This window comes from Trichosurus vulpecula, chromosome 2 (genome assembly GCF_011100635.1).
Source record: "Trichosurus vulpecula isolate mTriVul1 chromosome 2, mTriVul1.pri, whole genome shotgun sequence".
Classification (NCBI taxonomy): domain Eukaryota; kingdom Metazoa; phylum Chordata; class Mammalia; order Diprotodontia; family Phalangeridae; genus Trichosurus; species Trichosurus vulpecula.
The window spans coordinates 237,998,013-238,022,738 of NC_050574.1; the positions used below are offsets into that span (position 1 = coordinate 237,998,013).

The 24,726-nt window shown below is 35.2% G+C and overlaps 1 protein-coding gene across 2 annotated transcripts in view; it reads right to left on the reverse strand.

The window, feature by feature from the left end:
- CERKL (ceramide kinase like) overlaps positions 1–24,726 on the reverse strand; it is a 164,721-nt gene that overhangs the window by 46,270 nt on the left and 93,725 nt on the right. For both annotated transcript variants that reach the window (XM_036743446.1, XM_036743447.1), the window contains exons 3-4: positions 20,641–20,772; positions 3,793–3,856 (exon numbers count right to left, since the gene is read on the reverse strand). In XM_036743446.1, coding sequence (XP_036599341.1) covers positions 3,793–3,856; positions 20,641–20,772 — 196 coding nt within the window. The remainder of the gene's footprint in view (positions 1–3,792; positions 3,857–20,640; positions 20,773–24,726) is intronic.

Below are 24,726 nucleotides of genomic sequence, written 5' to 3' on the forward strand. Positions count from 1 at the left end.
AATGCTTACTGATTGATTTACTGATTTGTTTATCATATTTTCCTTAAATACTATACTTCCTCCAAACTTGTCTAGTTCTGTAGAAGTCACCATTCTGCTTCCAGTTATCAACAGAAAGCTTTTCCTGATCCCTCCATCCCATCCCCAGCCAGCTACAGATTTAGAGCCAGGAAGACCAGGGTTCAAATATGGCCATACACTGAACAACTGTATAATCTGGGCAAGTCACTTAACTCTGGTCTGTCTCCCTTTCCTCATTTGTAAAATGGGGATAATAATAGCAAATATTTCCTAAGGTTGTTGTGAGGCTCAAACAAAATAATACTTGTAAAGTGCTTTTTAAAACTTAAAGTACTATATAAATACTAGCTACTATTATAATTATTTCCTTAAAATAACTTTATGTGTATGTTATGTATGTGTATATGTGTGTGAGTATGTATATATGTATGTATGTGTGATTGCATGTAAAATGCAGACTTCTTGAAAGTGGGGACTCTCATTTTTGTCTTCATATCCTTAGCACTTAGCAGAGTGTTTTGTATATGGCAGAAGTTTTTCTAAGATCCTTCTGTATTACTGATAAGGACAAAGAAATGTGCAAGAAAATTTTCTGCTCTCTTCCTGCTTTGATTACCAGTCACAAAGAAACAGGCTCTAAAGAACTACAAGGCAAAATAATCTATGAAAACATTTAGCAACTCACAAAAGCCAAGTCACGGCAAAAAAAGATCATAGGATGACTGTAGTCAAAACGCATTTAACTTATATATTTTAAAGAAACAAACTAACACTAAATGCACAAATGTTAACTACCTCTCTAAGCAATCCATTAAAAACAGTGTACTAGGTTCAGATCAAGCAAAATTCAACAACTTCATATTCTTTTTTTAATAACAACTTCATAATCTTAAAAGTAATTTGAAAATAGTTGTTATGTTATCCTATTCTTTTCCATCAATTTTTTCTAATACTCGTTCTGTCATAAATCACATGTTTTTGAAGTACTTTTATTTTTTGATTCATTGAAGGATCAGATACCAACAAGTAATTAATGTATAATCCATAAATGCACCACATGTTTTAAATGTTTTTTCAAAAGTCTACTCCTTTACTTTTGGTTTCACTCTTCATCTGTTAAGATTCTCTTTGAGATTTTTACTTTTCCTTATTCCTAATTATTATTTCTAACTCCTTAGAAGCACAATAAAATATCATTTCCCATTTTTTCTCATGTAAATCAATTCCAAATAGAACAGTTTAAAAATGACATTGAATTAATTACTCCTAGTATTATAACTCCTTACATAGGACACAAACAAGACAAAATTGACTGGCTGTTTAAAAGTAACATCAGAATTTGAGCAAAACAAAAGGAAAGGAAAGAAAAAGAAATGTTATATTGATGGGTTTTATCAGATAAGATGTATACTGTAGTTTTTGAATGATTATAAGCACTAAATAAAACAGTACTTCAAGATGATGAAAATTAGAAATCAATGCAAATCAATTCGGTTCAAGAGGAAACAATTACTTAAGTATTTTTGTGGGAAATAACTAAATACTTTTATTCACTCTGTCCAAAACAAAGAATATCATCTTCTCTCCCAAATTAGCTCATCATCCCATCTTCCCTGTCTCCATTAATGGCTTCACCATCAGTACGCAGGCAAACCTCCTTAGAAAATGCTTTGATTTCTTCCTCTCTTACCCTCAACAAGCAATTTATTGCCAAATCTTACAGACTCTACCTCCACAACAGATTTTCACATTCATCCCTTTCTTTTCATTTCCACTATCACAATTTAAGTTTTCCTTACTTATTTTGAGGTTTTATTTAACAATTTTATTTTAACTTCTATACACCTAGTAGAATTGAAAAAGAGAAATGTAAATAAAATTGCAAGTCTCTTATGCAAAGCTTGGTGTGTTTCTTTCAAATGTTTAATAAATTCAACATCCTCAATACCTCTTGCTTTAGCTTTCCTTGAAAATATTATTGTCCCATTCCAGTCCTTCCAACACACGGCTAGCTACTAGAGTAATTTTCTTCAAGGACTATTTTAATCATGTCACCCTCTGGATCAGAAACTTCCCATTCTCTTTCTCTAGCACTCGCAAGGCAGAAAAAACAAGAAGAGTAAACTTTTGAGTATGATATTCAAGGTTCTCAATCATTTGGTTTCGACCTAACTTTTCAGACATTTCTTACCACTCCCTGTCATGCCCCACATTCTCCAGATATACTGGCTGCCTACTCTTTCACAGACCCACCCCATACTTTTCTGCCTGCAGGCCTTTACTTTTTTTCTTAAGGTTTACAAAGCTTTTTAATACACCATTTGATTCTTGCTGTGAGGTAAATGCTACTATTAACCCCTTTTTATGGAGGAGAAAACTCAGAAAACATCTCAGGAAGGATCAGAATACTGGTCTTTGTTTAAGCCATTTTTTTAAGGGGAGAAGGCAGGGCAATTGGGGTTAAGTGACTTGCCCAAGGTCGCACATCTAGTGTGTCAAGTGTCTGAGGCCGAATTTGAACTCAGGTCCTCCTGACTACAGGGTCAGCGCTCTACTCACTGTGCCACCTAGCTGCCCTGAATACTGTTCTTTCTGAGGCCAACTCCATCCATCATGCCATTCTATTACTCAAAGAGATAAGCACTAAGGCATTACTAGAAACCTAAACAAGTTAAGTGACTTGCCGTAGCCACAAACTAAGAGTTTGGGCCATATTTGAATACTCAGCCTCTTGAACAGCACTCTATCCACACAATACTACGTTGCCTCTATGGGAATAATTATAAACATGTAATTACATATTCTCCCACTACATGGAGGGAGGGAATTGGATTACATGCATGAAAAAGCCCCCATTCCTTTGTCATATTGTTTTTTTTTCACCTAGAATGGCTTTCCCCCATCCAAATCATATCCCTGCTCTGCCATCATCTCTCTGTATCAAAATACTGGCTATTCTTCAAGGTCCAGCTCAGAAACTACCTTTCCCGTGGTACTTTCACAGATTAATTCAAGGTCAAATAAGATAACCACAATAAAATGCTATGAGAGCACAGAGAGAGGTTATATTATTTTTAGCTGTGTAATTTTTTTTCCTATACATAAAGTACCTATTTAAAATTTTTAAAAGGCTGAGTTCCTTGAAATCAGGACCATCTTTTGCCTTTCTTTTCATCCTTGTGCTTGGCACAATACCTAGTATGGTATAGAAATTTAGTATAAGTTTCTTAAGTGACTAATAAATTTATGAGAGGTGGATCACACACTCCATCTACCACATCTTGGAAATCCATTGGCAATAAACAACCAGGTTTATAGCATCATAAGGAAAAACCTTTATTTTCCCACTTCTAAACGCTAAATCCTCCTTACCAATAGCTCTAGATTTCTGTTAGTGAGAATACTTTTTCCCCCTTGAATGAGTCCTATGATTTCATTGTATTAGGAAAATCCTGGTTAGGAAACTCTATCTATATAAATTGGCACCTGCACTGTAATTTATAGTATTAAATCATTGCCAGGGGAAAATGAAAGGTTAATTAAGAGACTTGTCCATGGTCACACAGTCAGTATGTTTCCCAGGTGAGACTTGAACCAATGTCTTGAAGCTTGGTCTCTTTCCATTATGCCATGGACCCTTTCTTGGGTAACAGTACATTGTTCAATAATCATTATATGAATAATTTTTGGTTTAAGTATTCAAAAGTCAAAATTCCAAAATATTCTACAATAAAAAGAATCATTTATTATGTGTAAAATAACACAACCTACCCATCAAATTCTTGAAGTTCACATTCCTTTAGCAGTGACAGAGCATGTCCTTCATATTCTGTTACTATTTAAAAACACATGAAAATATTTTAAAAATTAAAATTAAATGTGTTTAACACTGTTTAACTTGGTCTGGCACAATGTTATCATAAACATATGGTAAAGCAATAAAACAACATTTATTCTTGAATACATTTTAATCATGGGAAAAGACTCTCTGGAATTTCCCTGACTTTTATAGTTTTGTGGAAAATACTGTTATATATTTATTCAACTAAAAAATTATTTGATGTTACCCCATACCTAGCAACTTTCTAATTTAGCTTGCTGTTAACCCATTTAGTGTTTCTAAATTAAGAAGTATGTGCTTTATATCTAAGGAAATTAGCACCAATAGTATTTTTAAAAAATAAGGCATGCTTAGTTGGCATCTAACAGAAAATATTAAATTATATTGGTAATCCTTAAATTAATAAACTGGCTGAATTTTTCATAGAAGATTAACATATTAAACAAAAATGTGTTTGTCCAGAATTGGTAGACTATGAAGAGAAGCTGAATGAGGAAATGGAAAATTAAGCCAAACACCAGTAACAATAGGTTCTAATGTAAGGAGGAGGAGGAGGAAGGCAATGATGGTGGTGCAAGTGCACACCAGTGTCTGTAGCCTCTAGAGGAAATGAATCTGTCACTCTACATTGCTGTCCCTGTGGTTGTTGATGCCCTATGTAGTATTGTAAATGCCAGCAAAGACACGATAAACTGGCATACTGCAGATGGCACAAAACATCATAACCACATTTAGCATTTTCCAGGGCAGCTTTGCCAGAAGAGACAGCCCAGCTGTATCCACCCATCAAAGATTTCTCCTGACTGACATGACACTTGCAGATGGATTTTTTGTGTAAGAATGTGCATCATTATATACAAGATTACATTAATCTTTCATGCTTGTCTGTCCCTGGTGCCAGCATGGTTCAAGTTTTTCCTACAATGTTTTTAGATATTGTTAAAAATTATTAGTCTTGTGGTCTAAAAGAATCATTCTGTATCCACCAGTGCAATAATGTAATTCTCCCAAGACTTATTCAAATAACACTGACACACAGAACAGACTTTCTAAATTAAAATCTATATGAATAAAACAAGAGTGATATTAACTAATTTTACCATTTCATATTAATAACATTTGAAGGCTACTTTAAATAAACAAGATGATATTTATCGGTAATTTATGTTTACATGAAAATCACTTTAAAGGTACACTATCAAAATTGAATTCAATATGACTACTGGAGTTCCATATTTGAACTAAAATACCATAACTACAAGCCCAAAGTACAAGAAGGCTTACCTTTATTAACAATTCAATCTTCTCAAATCCATTAGAAAAGTTAGCTTCAAAAGTTGCAGAGTAGAGATGGTATTTAGACTAACGGGGATATTTTTCAATGCAAACTATTCTGTTTTCTTTCTTTGTTCTTTCAGGTAGAATTTTAATTCCATAAAGATAAGAACATTGCCAAATTCAAGAGAACAGCTTAAAAAGTTAACTATATTCTTGATGACTGTAAATGTATTTTTTAAAATTCAGTCATCAGCCTGGAATCTAGAGACATACAAAAGCAAACACATTCCAAATTTTCACAGTGAACATATCCCAAATTTCATTTGTGCCAAGAAAACCTGGTCCATTGGGGAAAATTCTCTGTGAACTACCTGTCCTAGAAGATAATAAATAATCTTAACAGCCTCATTCCTTCTAACTGGATAGGTACACTTCCAGTATGCCCAGTTTTAAGAAGGAATAGAGTCTCTTGGGGATGGTAAAAGGTAAAGTTACAAGAGCTGAAAAGGAGAGCCTGAAGCAAAATAAATAAAATGGAGAGATATGGAGAGATGCACAGAGAAGCTTCTCTGGTTCCTGAGAAGACCATGGCACTGATCAGAAGGCTGTTTGGAGAGTATGAAAGTTATTTCTAGACAGTGAGGCTAAGAGAAGTATACAGCTAGAACTCTAGTGCACTGGCAGAGAAGGAAGTGATCAAGAAGAGCCAGGTGGTAGTTGTTTGGTGTGTCTACTGAAAACTTTTGCTCCCTGACACAATTCTGTGTTATTTAATACAATATTATCTTTTAATTAAATTCCTTTTTGCATTGACATTGTGTTACTGGGTCTTATCTGGCATAGTGATTCACTGGATTGTGGGCTGATCTCTATGGATTTGAATAAATAATGAGTATATGAATATATGTCTGTATGAGAGAGAGAGAAGAAAACAGCATTAGAAAGTTAGGAAGTAGTGAGGAGTTCCAATCATATGGAGACCTAAGAAGGACCCATGATCTGTTTCTGGCTTGTCTGTTATTTTCTTTTTATAATGTTGGAGTTTTGAGCATTAACTCAAGCTAAGGTTACCTGCTTTTGTATTATAAGCACACATTAATGATTTTTCCCTTTTATTTTCTAAATCTTTTTAAAAGACTAAATTTGACCACAAAGGTTCCCAGTGAAAATTCCTGAAGACCAGATCAGCTTATTCAAATGATGACATATTGTTGTGTCACAAAATGCCACTGACATATTGTTGTTTATTTCTGAAATGATATTGTGGAACTGTCACTGTATCCTGCCTATCTGACTGCTAGGCTGAATAGTGACCATGGTGAAGAGAACTGGTACTCAGTAATGAGACTTGACATTCATTGAACACTTCTGGTTTTGGTGAAACCTACTGATTGTGATGGTAATGCTATTCTGTGCATGTTGGGGGAATATAGAGTACAGACTCAGAGACAAAAGAACAAAGATAAAGCAGTAGCTTTGTTATGTATACAGTTTTACACAGTGGAACATAATAATATCCCCAAAGATAAAACTTTTAATAACAAATAGAACTGTTAGGAACTAGTTATTAGCTCTGATACTTCTCTGCCTCTTGCCATTTCTGACCAAGAAATAATGAGAACATTTAAAAGATTTCTACCAAAAGAAGGAGTGATTTAGAATGAAGTGAAATTCCTGCTATAGATTGAGGTAGCACAATCCTCAGTGGCTCATGATTCAGTGGAAACACCATTCTCAATAGTGACCTGGTATCCATATCTTCATTAGCAACTAATGGCTCTGTGACAATGACTCATTATGGAAAATAGAATATCATTCTACTAGTATTACTACAAGGGACACAGTATGGGAAATCATAGCTCTATTTAAAAGGACATCCCAATCCAAGAAGAGAGGATGAATCCTTTGTATTCTTTCTAGGACATGCCACCAAACTAATGCAAAAGTGTCTGAGGATTAATACAGAAAAGGTCAAGAAGCTAATGAAATACCCAAGAGGTACCACTTTTGGTCTCATATGATCTCTTAAAAAACAGAACATGAAGCATCCCAAGGTCATGGTACTAGTGTTCCTGTCAAGGGTAGATGGATATTTTGGTGGCACAGAGAGCATTCAGGCTATTTAATGATAGTTCTTCAATACTATTCAACATGAAAGAGAGAAGGCCTCCAATTATTATAACATTTGAAGACTACTCCAGAAAGTGGTGATAAAAGGAACAAGGCCTATAAATCTTAGAAGAATATCAGACTGATGAGGGAGTTAAAATACAATGAATTCTCATGGGAAAAGATGGCCTTCATCTATTCAATAGGTTCCTACCAGCACATGGGCCGATGAATTTAGGAGGCATCCACTACTTTTTGGTGCTCACAGAAATAGTTGTGACGTTAATTGTTTGGAGCTGTTGATATATCTGGATGATCTCACTGTTTATGTAAAGTCACTAGAAGGGCCAGAGGAAAGCCTACATAAAGCACTTGATCAAGGAAGAAGCCAGCAGGCTAAAGGTGTCAATTAACAAACACTGATTCTTTAGAGCCTCTGAAAATGATGTGCATAATGTAAGGAATGAGTAATGACCAGAGAAATCAGAAGCACTTGGCACCTGGCCTTATCCAAAGGATTTCTGGGAGCTAAAGATTTTTGAATAATTATATGACTGCTATTAAAATCTTGAGAAGAAACAGGCAATCATCACTAAGTCACTCAATGACCTTTCTCAGTGGTCACAAAGAACCAAAGGCAGAAGGACAAAAAGGGATGATCTGTTTTGAAAGCCCTAGAATCATACAGAAATTGTTGTAATGAGGAATATGAGCAGGCAGCTTTCAAGGACTCATCAAATACTTTCCACATGCACCACTGGTGGCTCTTTCAAGACCTCTTGTGTGTCATGCATTGATACATGGTTGGAGAGCTTAAAAGCAGTTTTATACCAAGAAAGAGATGGACACCAGAAGCCACCTATATTTACCATTAGAAGACAATATCATCCTACCTACACAGCCTTAAGTACTTGACTTTGCAATGAGTGATGAAAGCTGACAAGTTCTGAGATGGTGCATGGATGTTGATTTTAAGTTTGGACAATCCATTGATTTACATTCTGATGAGTCTTAAGTTGAGTAGTGATTGAAAGAGATATGCATAGTGCAGACATATGTAGCCAACTGAATTCAGGGTGAATTATCAATCATGAAAGACTAATAAACAATCCCATAGAACCCATATCTCCAAATTCATGGTGATAACCACAGAAGAAAAAGAAGGCAATCTGTGACAATCTGAGACTCTTCAGAAAGACAAAAGCTACTAAGTTGAAAATCTGCACCTTCCACCAGTTTGTATGCTATCAGTGGATGTAAATCTTATAGTACTGGTTTGGTCCTTCCTGCCCCACTTGTCCTTGATTAACTGACAATGATCAAGCACTATATAACACAGGACTTTAAAGGAGAGGAAATTTAATTAAAACACAAGAGCAAGATAAATACCACAGAGCTAAGTGAAAAAGCAAGCTTCTCAAGACTTGTACCTCCCTAAACCCATTAAACAAGTTTGCTTCTATGTAGCTCCACAATGCCTATGAGTTTCCAAATCCATGGGATAGACTTTAGAAAGAAAGGAGAAAAAGGATTAAAAAAAACAGACTGGGGCAGCTAGGTGGCACAGTGAGTAGAGCATAGCCCTGGAGTCAGGAGGACCTGAGTTGAAATCTGGCCTCAGACACTTGACACATTTACTAGATATGTGACCTTGGGCAACTCACTTAACCCCAATTGCCCTGCCTTCCCACATGCAAAAAAAAACCAAACACAGACCAACGTGTACTCTATCACAGTTATGACTGGCAGAGATAATCTTTTTCTCAGGTAGGCCAGAAAGTGAGATATATTCATTGTGAAAAATGTCATGCTACTTAAACATATCAGATCTGGATGGCAGCTCAGATGGTCTGGAATCACCAACATTTCAGCCAATAAATTCGCTACATGTTATATATTAAAAGCAACGGAATGACCTAGATGACCTAAAAGCAACTGAAAGAATACAGCCTCTTCAAACGATCCAGAGAGCTTGGTTTTTTCACATGAATAAATTATATTTCAGTTCCTAAAAGTTTCTGCAGCAGAAAATTACATAATACACGAAATAATGAAGATAGTATGTCTCTTATATGCTCTCACAAGAAATTCTTGTATGAAGACTAAGTTAGACTCAGATTTGACAGTAAGAACTTTTCACTTTTTGTTGTGTTTAATTTTTTTCACACTGAAAGCCATGGGAACCAGTATGAGGCAGTGGTTGATGCTTGAAAACTTGACAGGAGACTGGAAATTATATGATCAAATAAAACAGGATGAACTTCAATTCCAGAGGTATAAAACTGCTGATGAAGTTGTTGATATTGTTATCATAAAGGACTATATGTATTTTTATCAGTTCTTTAGATAAATTCCAGGGCAGGGAGAAGAGGTAATAGCTGAGGAAGGCCAAGCCCTGAAAAATCTCCAAAGACAATGATAATGTGTGAAATAATCTATAATGTAGCATCTGGAACATTCCCAGAGTGTTTGTAAAAAGAAATGAAGTTTGTTTTGTTTTGTTTGCAAAAACCAAACTCTGAAGAGGTGCGACATGCTCAACTTGGGGTTATTTTTCAAATTAGGTAAAAATGATCTATCACAATTTAACTGTTTCAACATTTATATGACATGCTGTATTAAAAAGCTGATGGTTCTCTTAGTATGAATCTCCTATATATGAACACATATGGGTTATCACTATCAGAGGACCCATGGCTTCTGAGCACAAGAATCATTGGTGACATATAGATGTAGCAAAATATTTTATGCTCCCCCTTCTCCTTCCAAGGTAATTTCCCAATTACCTTTTAATGTTAGGAATATTTTATGCATTATGCCACCCAAATAAATAGCTGACCATTATGGAATGTGATGGAAGAATGACCCCATGATTCTTATCTGTACTACTTCTTATACAATCTAATATCATATTTGGTGTTCTAATAACCACACTATGCTGCTTATTAAGACTTGTCCTTTGGCATATAATGGCTAATGAAATCGTTTTCATCCATGCTAGTGCAAAGTCAGTCTTGTCTTATCTTGATTTTGTAGAGTTTGTTTTTTTTTTCTTTGATATGTATCTTCCACTGCCCTGCTACCCACTGTTTATTATTTATCATTTTCAAAGTTCTTCTCACTAATCTTTCCAAGGGGCTCCTCAATTCTACCTATTAGAGTTAATTTATTAGAGTCATCTAGGAAGGGACGATTTGCCTTTGGCTCCTCTAGACTATACATGGAACTTTCATGACTATTTTGTCTATTTATGATTCCAGATTTGTACAATATTAACTACCCACTTCTTCATCTGTAACTTATGTCATCTTATATGATAACTACAATCTAAGAGAATACTGAACAGTCATATGTATATCTTGGCATAAAGAAGATTTCAAATAAGTACAGTGTCATTTCTTATAAAGGAAATGGCTTAAGAGGCATTGAAGATTTCCAAGAACAAAACTGCAAAAAAAATCATAATATTATATAGTATGTAACTTTTAGGTTTTGAAAATACTACATTTACAATAATCATTTTAAAGTATGAGTAAGATTATATCCCTTTTACAGATGAGTGACCTGAGGCAAAGACGTTAAGTGATTTCCTTTGAATCTTATAAATAGCAAGTGGCACAAAGAGATTTGAACTTAGGTCTCCTTATTCCAAACCTAACACTCTTTCCTCTATACCTCATTATAAATAATCTCAGTGAGGAAGGGAAGGAAGAGGTATGTGAAGATAACAGAGTGGCTTCATGGAGAGCTCTCTGTTAAAAGAATAGGGAGAGAAATATAACCAAAGATAAAAAAGACAACTAAATAGGTTTTTAAAAAATATGTTTACAGGTTGAACAGCCAGGGGCAGACTGCTGCTTGAAGAAAATAGTTTACTATTGGATGGCAGAGCAAGAGAAAAAAAATAATGCATTCATATTTGACTTAGATCTCCTTTTTAAGTATAACCATCTTTAGATTGGAAATTGAAGCCACTGGAGTGTACTGGATGAGGGAGTAGTGTGATCAGATCTGAATTTTAGGAAAATCACTTTGGCATTTGAGTGGAAGATGGAGAAAGGAGATACTTGAAACAAGGAGAAAAATTATGAGGTTGTTGAAATAACTATGAGGCTATGAGGGCATGAGATAGGATCATATGAGTAGAGAAGAGACATATGAAAGATTTTGTGGTGACTGAAAAGACAAGATTTGAGAACTGACAATGTTTGGGGTGAAGGAGAGTCTGGGCATCCTATCCAATCTATTCTACTGCTCTGGTCCAGACCTGACTTAGGTTATTATCCTGGTAATTTAATTTTGCTACTGGAAAAAATGAGACACTTTCTGGTCATTCAAAAATTATCTAAAAGAGGTTTGTGTGGTCTTAGAAGGATAAGATATTCAATAAAGATAGGCATCAAGGACACTTTAAGATTATGAGCAAGGTGAGCCATCATCCAAGCATCAGAGTGACGTTTGCACTCCTTGGGTGCGGCTTTGTACTCAGGCAATGAGAAAGTGAAGTCAATAGTCTGATCCTTTTCTCTCAATATCCTTTAAGGAAAAACTAACCTAACTTGCATTGGGGAAGGGTTTAGAATTTGTTACTACCATACCCACTCAACGGTCTTACTCGCAGATTACCAGCCCCGAAAACAAAGTCCTCCAAGGGTGCCTCTTATAGCCAGAAGATAATATGGGGTACAGAAAATAGGTATTCTTGGGGAGGGAGATTTTCCCAATGACACCTGCAAAGTTTTCATTGTGGATTCTTGAGTAATGGTTAGGTTATGATGGCCCTCAGGCCCAGGGGAGAAGCAAGGAATTTTGGATGCTACATAGCACAGAGAAAAGGAGATATTTGGAGGAAGGTGTCAGGGCATATGGTAGGTATGGTCATTTTGGAGACAAACACCAAAACTGGCTACCTCTGAAAGGGCAGAATTTGACCCATTTGTCATTCTCCTCTTGGCTGATCATATATCTCTTGGGATCAGACTACATTTCCCTTAGAATCAGGTCAAGGCCCCCCACTTTGATGTCTGCTGCTTTAGGCATCCCACAGATGCAGATTCATGGAATCCCAGCATTTCAGAGTTGGAAGGGAAAAATTTAGATACCTAGTCCAACCTATACCTGAAAAAGATTTCTTTCTATAATGCTTCCATCAAGAGTTCATATGCACTTTCCATAAGGACATCCAATGTAAATTAGTCCACTTCACTTTTGGATAGGTCTGGTTTGTAAGTTTTTTTCTTTCTTAAAATCATACATATATTTGCCTTTTTGAATTTTTTTTCTGTAATTCATAGTCCTGCTCACTTGGGACAAGCAAAACAAATCTTATTCATCTTCCAAATAACATCCCTCAAAATATTTCATAAGAAAAACAACTAACTGAGAAAACAGATCAAGGAGAGTATTTAAGAATTACTAGATTACCTGAAAGCCATGATAAAAAAGCCCAGACATCATATTTCAAGAAGGAGGTAATACAAAAATTGAAAGAATCCACCATCATCTCCTGAGAGAGATCTGAAAATGAATATTCCCAAAGCTCTCAAGTCAAAGAGAAAATACTGCAAGCAGCCATAAAAAGCAATTGGAATATTATGGAGCCATAGTCAGGATAACACAGGATTTAGCAGTTCCTACATTAAAGGATGAGAGGGCTTGGAATGTCATATTCTGAAGGACAACAGAGCTATGATTACAACTACGGCTCATCTACCCAGTGCAACTGAGCATAATTCTTGGGGGGGGGTATGAGCATTTAATGAAATAGAGGCTTTCATGACATTTATGAGAAGACCAGAGCTGAAGAGAAAATCTGATTTTCAAATACAAGACTAAGGAGAAGTATAAAAAGGTAAATAGGAAAGAGAAATCACAAGGGAATCAATAAGGTTAGACTATTTACATTTCTACATGGGAAGATGATACTTGTATCTCCTAAGAACTTTATCATTATTAGGGCAGTTACAAGGCATACACATAGGGTATAGGAGTGAACTGTCTGAAGGAATGATTTTTTTTTTAAAACAGAAGAAGTAGGAAGGAGAGACAGAATGGGCAAAACAATCTCACAAAAGAGGCATGAAAGAAAGAGCTTTCACAGATTTGACTGAAAAAAGTAGAGACTAAAAGAAGTAGGGGCAACAATCATGATCTCAGATGATGCAAAAGCAAAAATAAATCTAATTAAAAGAGATAAGCAAGGAAACTACATCTTGCTAAAAGGTACCATAGACAATGAAACAGTATCATTACTAAGCATATATGCACCAAGTGGTATAGAATCCAAAGGATTAAAGGAAAAGTTAAATGTGTTAAAGGAGGAAATAAATAATAAAGCTATATTAGTGGGGGACCTCAACTTTCCCCTCTAAGAACTAAATAAATCTAGGGGGGCAGAGCCAAGATGGTGGCTGGAAAATAGGGACTCTCTTACGGTCTCCCCCAAATCCCTCCACACACCTGTAAAAATGGCTCTGAACAAATTCTAGAGCTACAGAACCAACAAAATAACAGAGGGAAGCAGATCTCCAGCCCAGGACTGCCTGGATGGTCACTGGGAAGGGTCTATCACACCATACTGGGAGCAGAGTGCAGCCCAGTGTGGACCTGGCCAGAAACGACCAGGCTAGGAACAGATCAGGTGGAGCAGGCTTCAGGGCCACAAATCACTGAGCTGTAGCAGTTACAGACTTCTCAGTCCACAAATGCCAAAGACAACTTAGCAGGTCAGTGCAAAACTGCTGGATCTGGGTGAGAGAAGTGTCCGGACCGGCCCCAGCCCTGGGTCAGTGGAGGTGGTGCAGCAGCAGCAGCAGCAGTAGCTCCTGCAGCTGCTTCCAGAGCTCCAACTGTGGCTGCTTCTGGTTCCAGGTCCACCTGGTAGGAGGAATTAAATGGCAGATCAGACCGGGAATGCAGGGAGTGCTTGGCTGGCACAGAGACAGGGCTCTCTTGGTTAGCCCTGCTTGGATTTGGGTTGATGTTTCTTAGGGAAAGAGGAGTGCTGGTGTGGCAAAGCTTGCTGTGTAGAAGGAGCTCTGAAAACAGCACTGCAAGACCCCTGAAGCCTGGGAGAAAGCATTAGCCACTCTGAAGGCAGTCATACCCTGACAAAAATCTCAAGGGTCAAGTAGTTGGCTGGGAACATGAACAAGAAGCAGAAAAGGATGCAGATTATAGAATCTTTTTTTTCGTGAAAAAGAAGATCAAAACCTACAGTCAGAAGGAGTCAACAAAGTCAAAGAGCCTACATCAAAAGCCTCCAAGAAAAATATGAATTGGGCTCAGTCCATGGAAGAGATCAAAAAGGATTTGGATGATATTTGTAACTCATGAAACCTTTCTCAGTATTATGGTAGTTTAAGGGAATATACATATATATATATATATATATATATAGACAAAGGGCACAGGTTGAGTTGAATATGAAGGGATGATATCTAAAAATAAATAAATAAATACAATTAAGGGGTGAGAGAGGAATATATTGGGAGAAGGAGCAAGGGAGAGATAGAATGGGGTAAATTATCTCACATAAAAGTGGCAAGAAAAAAGCAGTTCTATTGGAAGGGAAGAGGGGGCAAGTGAGGGGGAATGAGTGAATCTTGCTCTCATCGGATTTGACTTAAGTAGGGAATAACATACACACTCAATTGGGTATCTTATCCTATAGGAAAGTAGGGGGGGAAGAGGATAAGAGAAGAGGGATGATAGAAGGGAGGGCAGATCATGGGAGGAGGTAATCAAAAGCAAACACTTTTGAAAACGGACAGGGTGAAGGGAGAAAACTGAATAAAGGGGGACAGTACAGGTTGGAGGGAAATATAGTTAGTCATTTACAACATGACTGTTATAGAAGTGTTTTGCATAATGATACATATGTGGCCTATGTTGAATTGCTTGCCATCTCAATGAGGGTTGGTGGGGAGGGAAAAGGGGAGAGAATTTGAAACTCAAAGTTCTAAAAACAAATGCTCAAAAAGAAGTTGTTTTACATGCAACTGGGAAACAAGATATACAAACAATGGGGTGTAGAAATCTATCTTGCCCTACAAGAAAGTAAAGGGAAAGGGGACAAGATGGGGGGTGGAGCAGGGTGACAGAAGAGAGAACAGACTAGGGAAAGGGGCAATCAGAATATATGCCATCTTGGGGTGGGGAGAAAATTTGTAACTCAAAATCTTGTGGAAATCAATGTTGAAAACTAAAAATTATTAAATAATAAAACAATTTTTAAAAAGAACTAAATAAATCTAACCAAAAAATAATCAAGAAAATAGAATTTTTTAAAAGTTGGATATAATAGACCTTTGGAGAAAATGAATGGGAGTAAGAACAAATACCTTTTTCTCAGTGGTAAATGGCACCTATACAAACATTGACCATATATTAGAGAAAAAAACCCTCAAAACTAATGCAGAAAAGTAGAACTATTAAATGCATCCTTTTCAGCTCATAATAAAATAAAAATTACAATCAATAAAGGGCCAAGGAAAGAGGGATTAAAATTAATTGGAAACTAAATAATCTAATTCTAAAGAATGAGTGTATCAAAGAACAAATCATGGGAAAAATCAATAATTTTACTAAAGAGAATGACAAGAATGAAAATTTTTGGGATGCAGCCAAAGCAGTTCTTAGGAGAAAATGTATATTTCTTTTTTTTTGGGGGGGGGAGCAGGGTAATTGAGGTTAAGTGACTTGCCCAAGGTCACACAGCTAGTACATGTGTCAAGTGTCTGAGGCCAGACTTGAACTCAGGTCCTCCTGACGGCAGGGCCAGTGCTCTACTCACTGGGCCACTGCCCCAAAAATGTATATTTCTAAACACTACATCAATAAAAGAGAGAAAGCAGATCAATAAAAGGGACATGCAACTAAAAAACTACAAAAAGAACAAATTAAAAATATCCAGTACCAAAAGGTAAATCCTGAAAACTCAAAGGAAAGATTAATAAAATTGAAAGTAAGAAAACCATTGAATTAATAGATAAAACTAGGAGCTGGTTTTATGAAAAAATCAATAAAATCAATCTATCAAATTGGTTAATTTGATTTACAAAAAGGAGAAAACCAAATTACCAGTATCAAAAATGAAAAAGATGAGTTTGCCACCAATAAACAGGAAATTAAAGCAATTATTAGGATCTTTTTTGCTCAGTTATATGCCAATAAACCTAACAATCTAAGTGAAATGGGTGAATATTTACAAAAATATAAATTACTCAGATTAACAGATTAACAGAGGAAATAAAATACTTAAATAATCCCATCTTAGAAAAAGAAATTGAACAAATCATCAATGAACTCCCTAAGAAAAAATTTCCCAGACCAGACATATTCACAAGTGAATTCTACCAAACATTTTTTTCTTGCACAGGCTTTATTTGCAATCATCCCTTAAATATAAATTGCAACAGATTATTTTATGGTACCTTGATTTTTGTAGTTTTATAGTCCCTTTCCTGAAAAACAGAGGTTAGCCTTTTTGTGGGTCTTAGTCTGCTTTGATAAACTGGTGAAATCCATGAACCTTTTACCAGAAACACTTATTTGGTAAACAGTATTTTATTTTTTTCCAATTACAGATAAAGATAGTTTTCAACATTCATTTTTATAAGATTTTGAATTCCAAATTTTTTCTCCCTTCTTCTCTTTTATCCTCCCTCCCCAAAACAGCAAGCAATCTGATAATGTTATATATGCACAACATTTCCATAAACTTATTTCCACATTAATCATGTTGTAAAAGAATGAACAGAACAAAAGGGAAAAGCCACAAATAAACAAAAAAAAGCAAAAATAGTATGTTTCGATCTGCATTCAGACTCCATAATTCTTTCTCTGCATATGGATAGCATTTTCCATCATGACTTTTTTGGAATTGTCTTGGATCACTGTATTGCTAAGAGCTAAATAAATCACAGTTGATCATCACACAGTGTTGTTATTATTGTGTATATTGTTCTCCTGTTTGTGCTCACTTTACTCAGCATCAGTTCATGTAAGTCTTTTCAGGTTTTTCTGAAGTCTGCCTGCTCATCATTTCTTATAACACAACAGTATTCCATTATATTCAAATACCACAAATTGTTCATCCATTCTCCAGTTGGTGGGCATTCCTTTAATTTCCATTTCTCTGCCACCACAAAAAGAGGTGCTATAAATATTTTTCTACATGTAGGTCTTTTTCCCTTTTTTAATGATCTTTTTGGGATAGAGAACTAGCAGTGATATTACTGGATCAAAGGGTATATACAGTTTGGTTTCTCTTTGGGCACAGTTCCAAATTGTTAACCAGAATGATTAGATCAGTTCACAACTCCACCAGCAATGTATCAGTGTTCCAACTTCCCACATCTTCTCCAAAATTTAGCATTTTCCTTTTCTATAATATTAGCCAATGTGATAGGTATGACGTAGTACTTCAAAGCAGATTTAATTTGCATTTTTCTAATCAATAGTGATTTAAAGCATTTTTTCATATGACTATAGATAGCTTTAGCTTTAATTTATTCATCTGAAAACTGCTGTTCATATCCTTTGTCCATTTATCAACTGGGGAATGACTAGGATTCTTATAAATTTGACTCGGTTCTCTATATGTTTTAGAAATGAGGCCTTTATCTGAAACATTTTCTGTAAAACTTGTTTCCCATCTTTCTGCTTTCCTTGGTTGTGTTGGTTTTCTTTGTGCAAAGAAATTTCAATTTAATGTAAACAAAATCATCTACTTTGCATTTCATAATGTTCTCTAAATCTTATTTGGTCATAAATTCTTCCCTTCTCCATAGATCTGACAGGTAAACTATTCCTTGCTCTTCTAATTTGCTTATGGTATCACCTTTATGTCTAAATCATGTGCCCACTTTGATCTTATCTTGGTATAGAGTGTGAGATGATGGTCTATGCCATACTATTTTCCAGTTTTCCCAGACGTGTTTGCTAAAAAGTGAGTTCTTATCCTAGAAACTGGAATTCTTGAGTTTATAAAACAAAAGATTACTATAGTCATTTACTGTGTCTTCTGTGCCTAAATCTATTCCACTGATCCACAACTCTATTTCTAAGCTAGTACCAAATAGTTTTGATGACTGCCGCTTTATACTATGGGGATGCAACTTTCCTTTGTATCCTCAATTAAATACTAAATTGGAAATTCTAAGTATGTTATCCTGGTGAAAAATTGCTGTAATCTCTTTGCTAATACTTTATTCAACATTTTTGCATCAATATTCATTAGGAAAATTGTTCTATAATTTTCTTTCTCTGTTTTGGCTCTCCCTGATTCAGGTATCAGCACTATATTTGTGTCATAAAAGGAATTTGGTAGGACTCCTTCACCTATTTTTCCCAACAGTATATATAGTATTGGAATTAATTGTTCCTTAAATGTTTGGTAAGTTTCACTTGTAAATCTATCTGGCCCTTTAGATTTTTTCTTAGGGAGTTCACTGATTATTTGTTCACTTTTTTTCTAAAATGCAATTATTTAAATATTTTATTTCTTCTGTTAATCTGGGCAATGTATATTTTTGTAAATATTCATCTACTTCATTTAGATTGTCAGATTTGTTGGCATACAGTTAGGCAAACTATCTCCTGATTATTACTTCAATTTCCTCTTCATTGGTAGTGAATTCACCCTTTTCATTTTTTTTAATTTAATTTATTTAATATATTTAGTTTTCAGCACTGATTTTCACAAGAGTTTGAATTACATATTTTCTCCCCATTTCTACCCTCCCGCCCACTCCAAGATGGCGTATATTCTGGTTGCCCCGTTCCCCAGTCAGCCCTGCCTTCTGTCACCCCACTCCCCTCCCATCCCCTTTTCACTTCTTCTCTTGTAGGGCAAGATAAATTTCTATGCCCCATTGCCTGTGTATCTTATTTCCTAGTTGCATGCAAAAACCTTTTTGTTGTTTTTGAATGTCTGTTTTTAAAACTTTGAGTTCCAAATTCTCTCCCAAATTATTTGAAATGGTTGAATATTTCCAAAAACATAAAGTTCCCAGATTAACAGAATTAACAAACTGTAAATAACCCAATTTCAGAAAAATAAACTGAAAAACTCACAAATGAATTCCAAAAAAGAGAAAAAAAATCCGGGACCAGAAAGATTTACCAGTGAATTTTCTGATATAATTAAGTAAACATCTATTAAGTCCCTCATATGTGTCAGGTACTGTGCTGAGTTCTGGGGATACAGAAAGAGGCAAAAGGCAGTTTTTGTCCTCAAGAATCTTACAATCTAAGAATAACTAATTTAAATAATATGTAAGCTGTTTACAATGAAAGGAAATTAAAGGGTCTTCCCACTTTCTTTTCATAATATGAATATGGGCTTAATATTTAAATCATTCAAAGTCAAGACAGAAAAAAAATCTATAGATCAATATTACTACATAACATCAATGCTAAAAATTTAAATAATGTATTATCAAGGAGGGTATAAAATATCTAAAAGATTATACACTTTAACCATGTTGCCCAGGGTCACACAGCTAGTAAATATCTGATGTCAAATTTGAACTCAGGAAGATGAGTCTTCCTGACCCCAAGCTCAGCACTTTATCCACTGTCACCTAGCCACTCATGTACTTTGTTAATTAGTGCTAAATGCTTTTATCAGTTATATATCTTTCTTTTAAGCATGAATGTTTTTTTCCTGGAAGAGGAATTAACATGCTTAGGACCATGTACCAATGTACATTTCACCAAATGCACAGTTATGCATGCACTGTGGCATGAGGAAAACAACAAAATGAAATGGAGCTACTGCCGGCCATGGAAACAGAAGGTCTGGTGAAAACCTCAATTCCCACCCTTCCTAGTTTTCTTTTTGGCAAATTGTTTTGATTTTCTAAAGCTGGAGGTTCTCATTTTCAAAACAAGGGTGACAGAATTTGAAAGATCTGTCTTGCAATGAAGTTGTGCTCTATTCTACTGCCTGAAACCAGCAATTAAGTACTCACTTTTGACCTAACCAGTAGGGGTCAGAATCAGAGCAAAAACAATGGAAGGAAAAGCATTCTGTGGAAGGCCATCACACATACAACTTTTTATTTAATCAAGAAGGTTGTCAAACCTCAAAAATAGTTCACATGTAACCGGGCCACCCATACGTCTAAGGTTATACTTCTACTTTAAACAATGATTCATTTTGGGGGTTGGAAAAAGATCAACTCTTTTTTTTTTTTAAAAAAGTATACTAATATGACATCGTAAAATGTTTTACAAATAAATCAAATTATAATGATTTAATTAAAATACATGATTTTAAAAGCTCGAGCTTCCAGAATTCTCTTCTAATAAGGATCAGAAGCAAATTCAGGTCACTTTGGTTGCTTTTTTTTAAAGGGCTACATCAAATTCTTAAAATCACTTACTTGTTACATCTGTCTTTATTTCAGCAAGTTTCAAAAGAGGTTCAACATGTTCGTAATAGATGTGAGTAGCTTCTTTTTTGTGACTTTGTGGGTTAATAAGTACTTTTAAGGATTTGGGCCTGTTTGAAAATTCTGAAAGAAAAACATGAAAACTTTACATTTTAAAGATAATGCCCAGACATTTTAATTTTTAACTTTTCAAAAACTATCCACTCAAGATTTTAGCTAAAAAGTTGTAAACAGGTTAAAAACTGTTCATTATCTGTATTCAAAATGAATTTTAGCATTTTCTTGACTCAGTTGTTACATCAACAGATTTAATTTTAATCAGCCAGCCTGATTAAGAGAAAGCCTTAGTTTATAAGAAAGTAGGACCATGGCATTCAGTTCATGAAGGAAAATGTGAGTGAAAGCTGCTTTTGTAAATACACAGAAAGTTTTACATATTTTCCCCAGTCATATATAACATAATAAATGTTCCTTCAACTTTAGTTTCTAGAGAAAAGCAGTGAACCATAACATATATTGTTATCCATTTCCTCTCCCTAAATAAATACGTTCATTATCTGAATCGGACACCTCAACAACCCTGGGGCTGCTAAAGCCCTGACCTACTAATGAGTTCAGGGTTAAATAAAACAAGTAAGGATGAGTCAGTGCAAAAGCACCTATAGAAATACATGTTGGTAACGAAGAGAAAGGTTTTAGGTCACAGCTCAAACCTGAAAAAAAAAAGAAAGAGGCCAGGGAAGAAAGAAATATTCTGTTGGGAATTAAATAGGAAACGCCTCTCAGCAGGGATTTGATGATAGTGCTACCTCACAGTTGGTGCTGAGATTTGATACTGCAATTTTCGGGGTCTGCAAGATGCTTATCACTTAGGACACAGCTGGAGCAGGTGCAAAGCAAATTTTCTGTTGTTAGTCAGGGTCAGGATGAAAATGCAAGCTACAGAAAGTCAAAAACTATTTCTGTTGTAACCCCACTGCATGAGAAACCTATGTTTCGATTTTATACTTGTCTCTTTGGAAATAAGATCTATTTTATGGATTTTAATAATACCATTACCATAGAAGATTTAAATTAAAATCTCCATCACATCAATGTCAGATTTTGAACAGCCCTCCAGTGTGCTCAGCTTTATTCTCATTTTCCTTCTCTGATGTGAAATTTTCCAACAGCATAGATTCCCTTCAACTTCAGAGAGATCCAAATGAAGAGGTGAGGGTGGCAAAATTATTTTCAAGATAAAAGTTCTTCAAGTATATAAAAAGCACTAACATTTTTGTATATTAAACCATTTGATTAAAAAAATATCCTTAGGCACAAAGTAATTGGATCAGCCATTAAGAATGATCGTTTAATAAAGGACACCTATAAAATTAAGGTATAAAAACACAAAGCAAATAAAATGACATATGGTTAAAGCTAATACTTTTAAAATGATAGTAGAGGATATCCCTGTATTTCTCAAAAATACTTATGATGAGAATAAAAACATAGATAATAAAAGTTTTTAGTTATGAACTATATATTAAAAACTGCATAGCACAGCAGGAAAAAAAACCAGTTTTAAAGTCAGAGGGCCTGAGTTCATATTCTAGCCCTGCTATTCAAATTAATTCAACAGGCATTTGTGAGCATCTACTATGAGCTAGATGCTAAACAGGTCCTGTCCTCAAGGAGTTTATGTCCTACTCTGGGGGTGGGAGGGAGGGGAGGAAAATTATACAGATAGATGGTGGGGAAGGAAAGAGGGAAGGGGAGAGAGACAGAGATAGAGAGACAGAGAAATAGATAGAGACAGATAGATATAATTAAATACAGGTACAAAATAGAAACAGAGTAACTGTCAAAGGAGGTCACAAATCTTACATGAAGGCCAGTTTCTTGATTACAGAATGGGAGTGATAGAATGAGTGGAAATGGCATATGTAGACACAGAAGGGGCATAGGTGGAGCATGAACTGGCCTCTAGGACTACAAGCTTCCATCTAGGCCAGTCTACAACTTGGAATCACAGGGATTCTAAGTGCAGTGGCAGACCAGTAAGTAGCAGATGGTTGCAGTGGATGGTCATGCTATTTACAGTACCTGTGTGACCACGGACAAGTCACTTAACCTCTCTTGACCTCGGTTCCTTAGCTGTAAAATGAAGGCATTGGACTCCATTCATCCCTTCAGTCCCTTCTGGCTCTAAATCCTATTGCTGAAGTTACATGTAAAGGAACCATGACATAATAGTCACCATGAGGCATTGATTTTTATTGATTCAATTTATTAGATTTATATCAGATGTTTCCTCAGAAGAGCTCAAGGTGCCAATACTTTTTTAATTATCTCAGTTATCAATTCAAATGTTCTTTGTTTCCTTCCACTTTTGATTTCCAAGTCTATAAAGATTTGTTTCAAATTTCAGGAACTTTTCTCCTAGAGAAATATGCCTTTCGTTCCTTCAGGGAGTGGCACATGTCAATGGTAATAAGGGAAAAAGGAATAGCATCTCACTGCAGATATCTAATAGATTTCCAATTTTTTTTCCTCCCATCTACAACCATCTGGGGCAATAAATGCTCCACACTAAAAATGTTCAGGCATGCTGGAGAAATTTTGAATTATAAGAGTTTTCTATCCCTGTCCTATTAAGCTGTAAGATAGAGAATTTATTTTTAAACTGATTTCAGAGAACAACAATGTGGCAGAGCAAAACCCTAATCAGAAATGTCAAGGCAATAATTTTCACCCTCTGTCCATTTGGTAGAAGAAATATGCAAATCATTTTAAAACTAATGATAGAAAAATATGTATATGATAGGATCAGTATTAATTTAATCCCTCTTACATTCTAAATCTATAATTATGTAGAGTGATCTTTTTGATATAGATGATAATTGCCTTGAAACCTAAATTCTATAGTTCCAGAATAATTAAATTATATTCACTATACTATACACTTAATAAGCCAGGGAAAGGAATTTATTGGCTCTAAAGAGACTTGAATCAAAAAGTTGGGGATGGAGATGGGTATAACTTTTTTAAAGTTATACTTGAGTTAACCACAAAATTATATGAACTCAAACTCTCCATTCTCCATTTTTCCTGGTAAGTCAAGGTTTTCCTATACATTTCTTGGGCATAAATCAAAAAATGTTATTTTTATTAGATTTTCCATTTTCTATTTTAAATATTTACTTCAAAAAGGTCCATTCAATGTAGAAATAATGGGTATAGAACTGATATGCCTTAATTAGCATTCAGTTGATAATCTTCAGCATATAAAGACTTTTTGTATAGGGTAGAATTTATAGAATTATAAATGAATCAAATTCCTCAAAAATGAATTCAAACTTTTCTCAAACAATTATTTGCCCAAAGTACATATGATTTACTGATACCACCAAATTCTGGCAAATATACCAAGGGAGGGACAAAAGATCACGTGCTTGTTACCAGCTAACTTATTTGACTAAAAAATAACTTTAGTATGTCCCCTATGGATCATGAAATTTAGAGAAATGAATATAGTCTCTCAAACAAATATATGCATATGAAGCCTAAAAAATTTACAGTACTTGAAGATTTTTCTTTAACTTATTTGCGGTTATCCAGGACATTCAGCAAAATGGTTAAGTGAGTGGTTGTACACAAATCCAGCTCCTCATGATTACCCAAAAAAAAGACCTAGAAATTCACCAACTTAAAGAACCACAAAAACTAAAATAAAGGGAAACAAAGGAAATACCCATAGAAAAATTAGCAGAGAGAATGAAGTAATGATCAAGCAATGAAAAGTTCCTAACAGTCTTTCCTATGTGACAACCTATGGGGAAAAAAGAAAGACATAAAACAGTGTCCACCATCCAAAGGCTTACATTCTGATGGGAATGACAACAAAAACATATATAAATACATAATATATACAAAATAATATGAGATAGTTTGGCGAAAGAAGGCACTACCAGATGGGGATATCAAATGAGGCTTCATTTGCAGGTGGTGCTTGAGCTACCTCTTAAAATAAGCCAGAGTTTCCAACAGCTTAGGGTTTATGAGAAAGCACATCACCAGCATGGAGGCCAATCACTG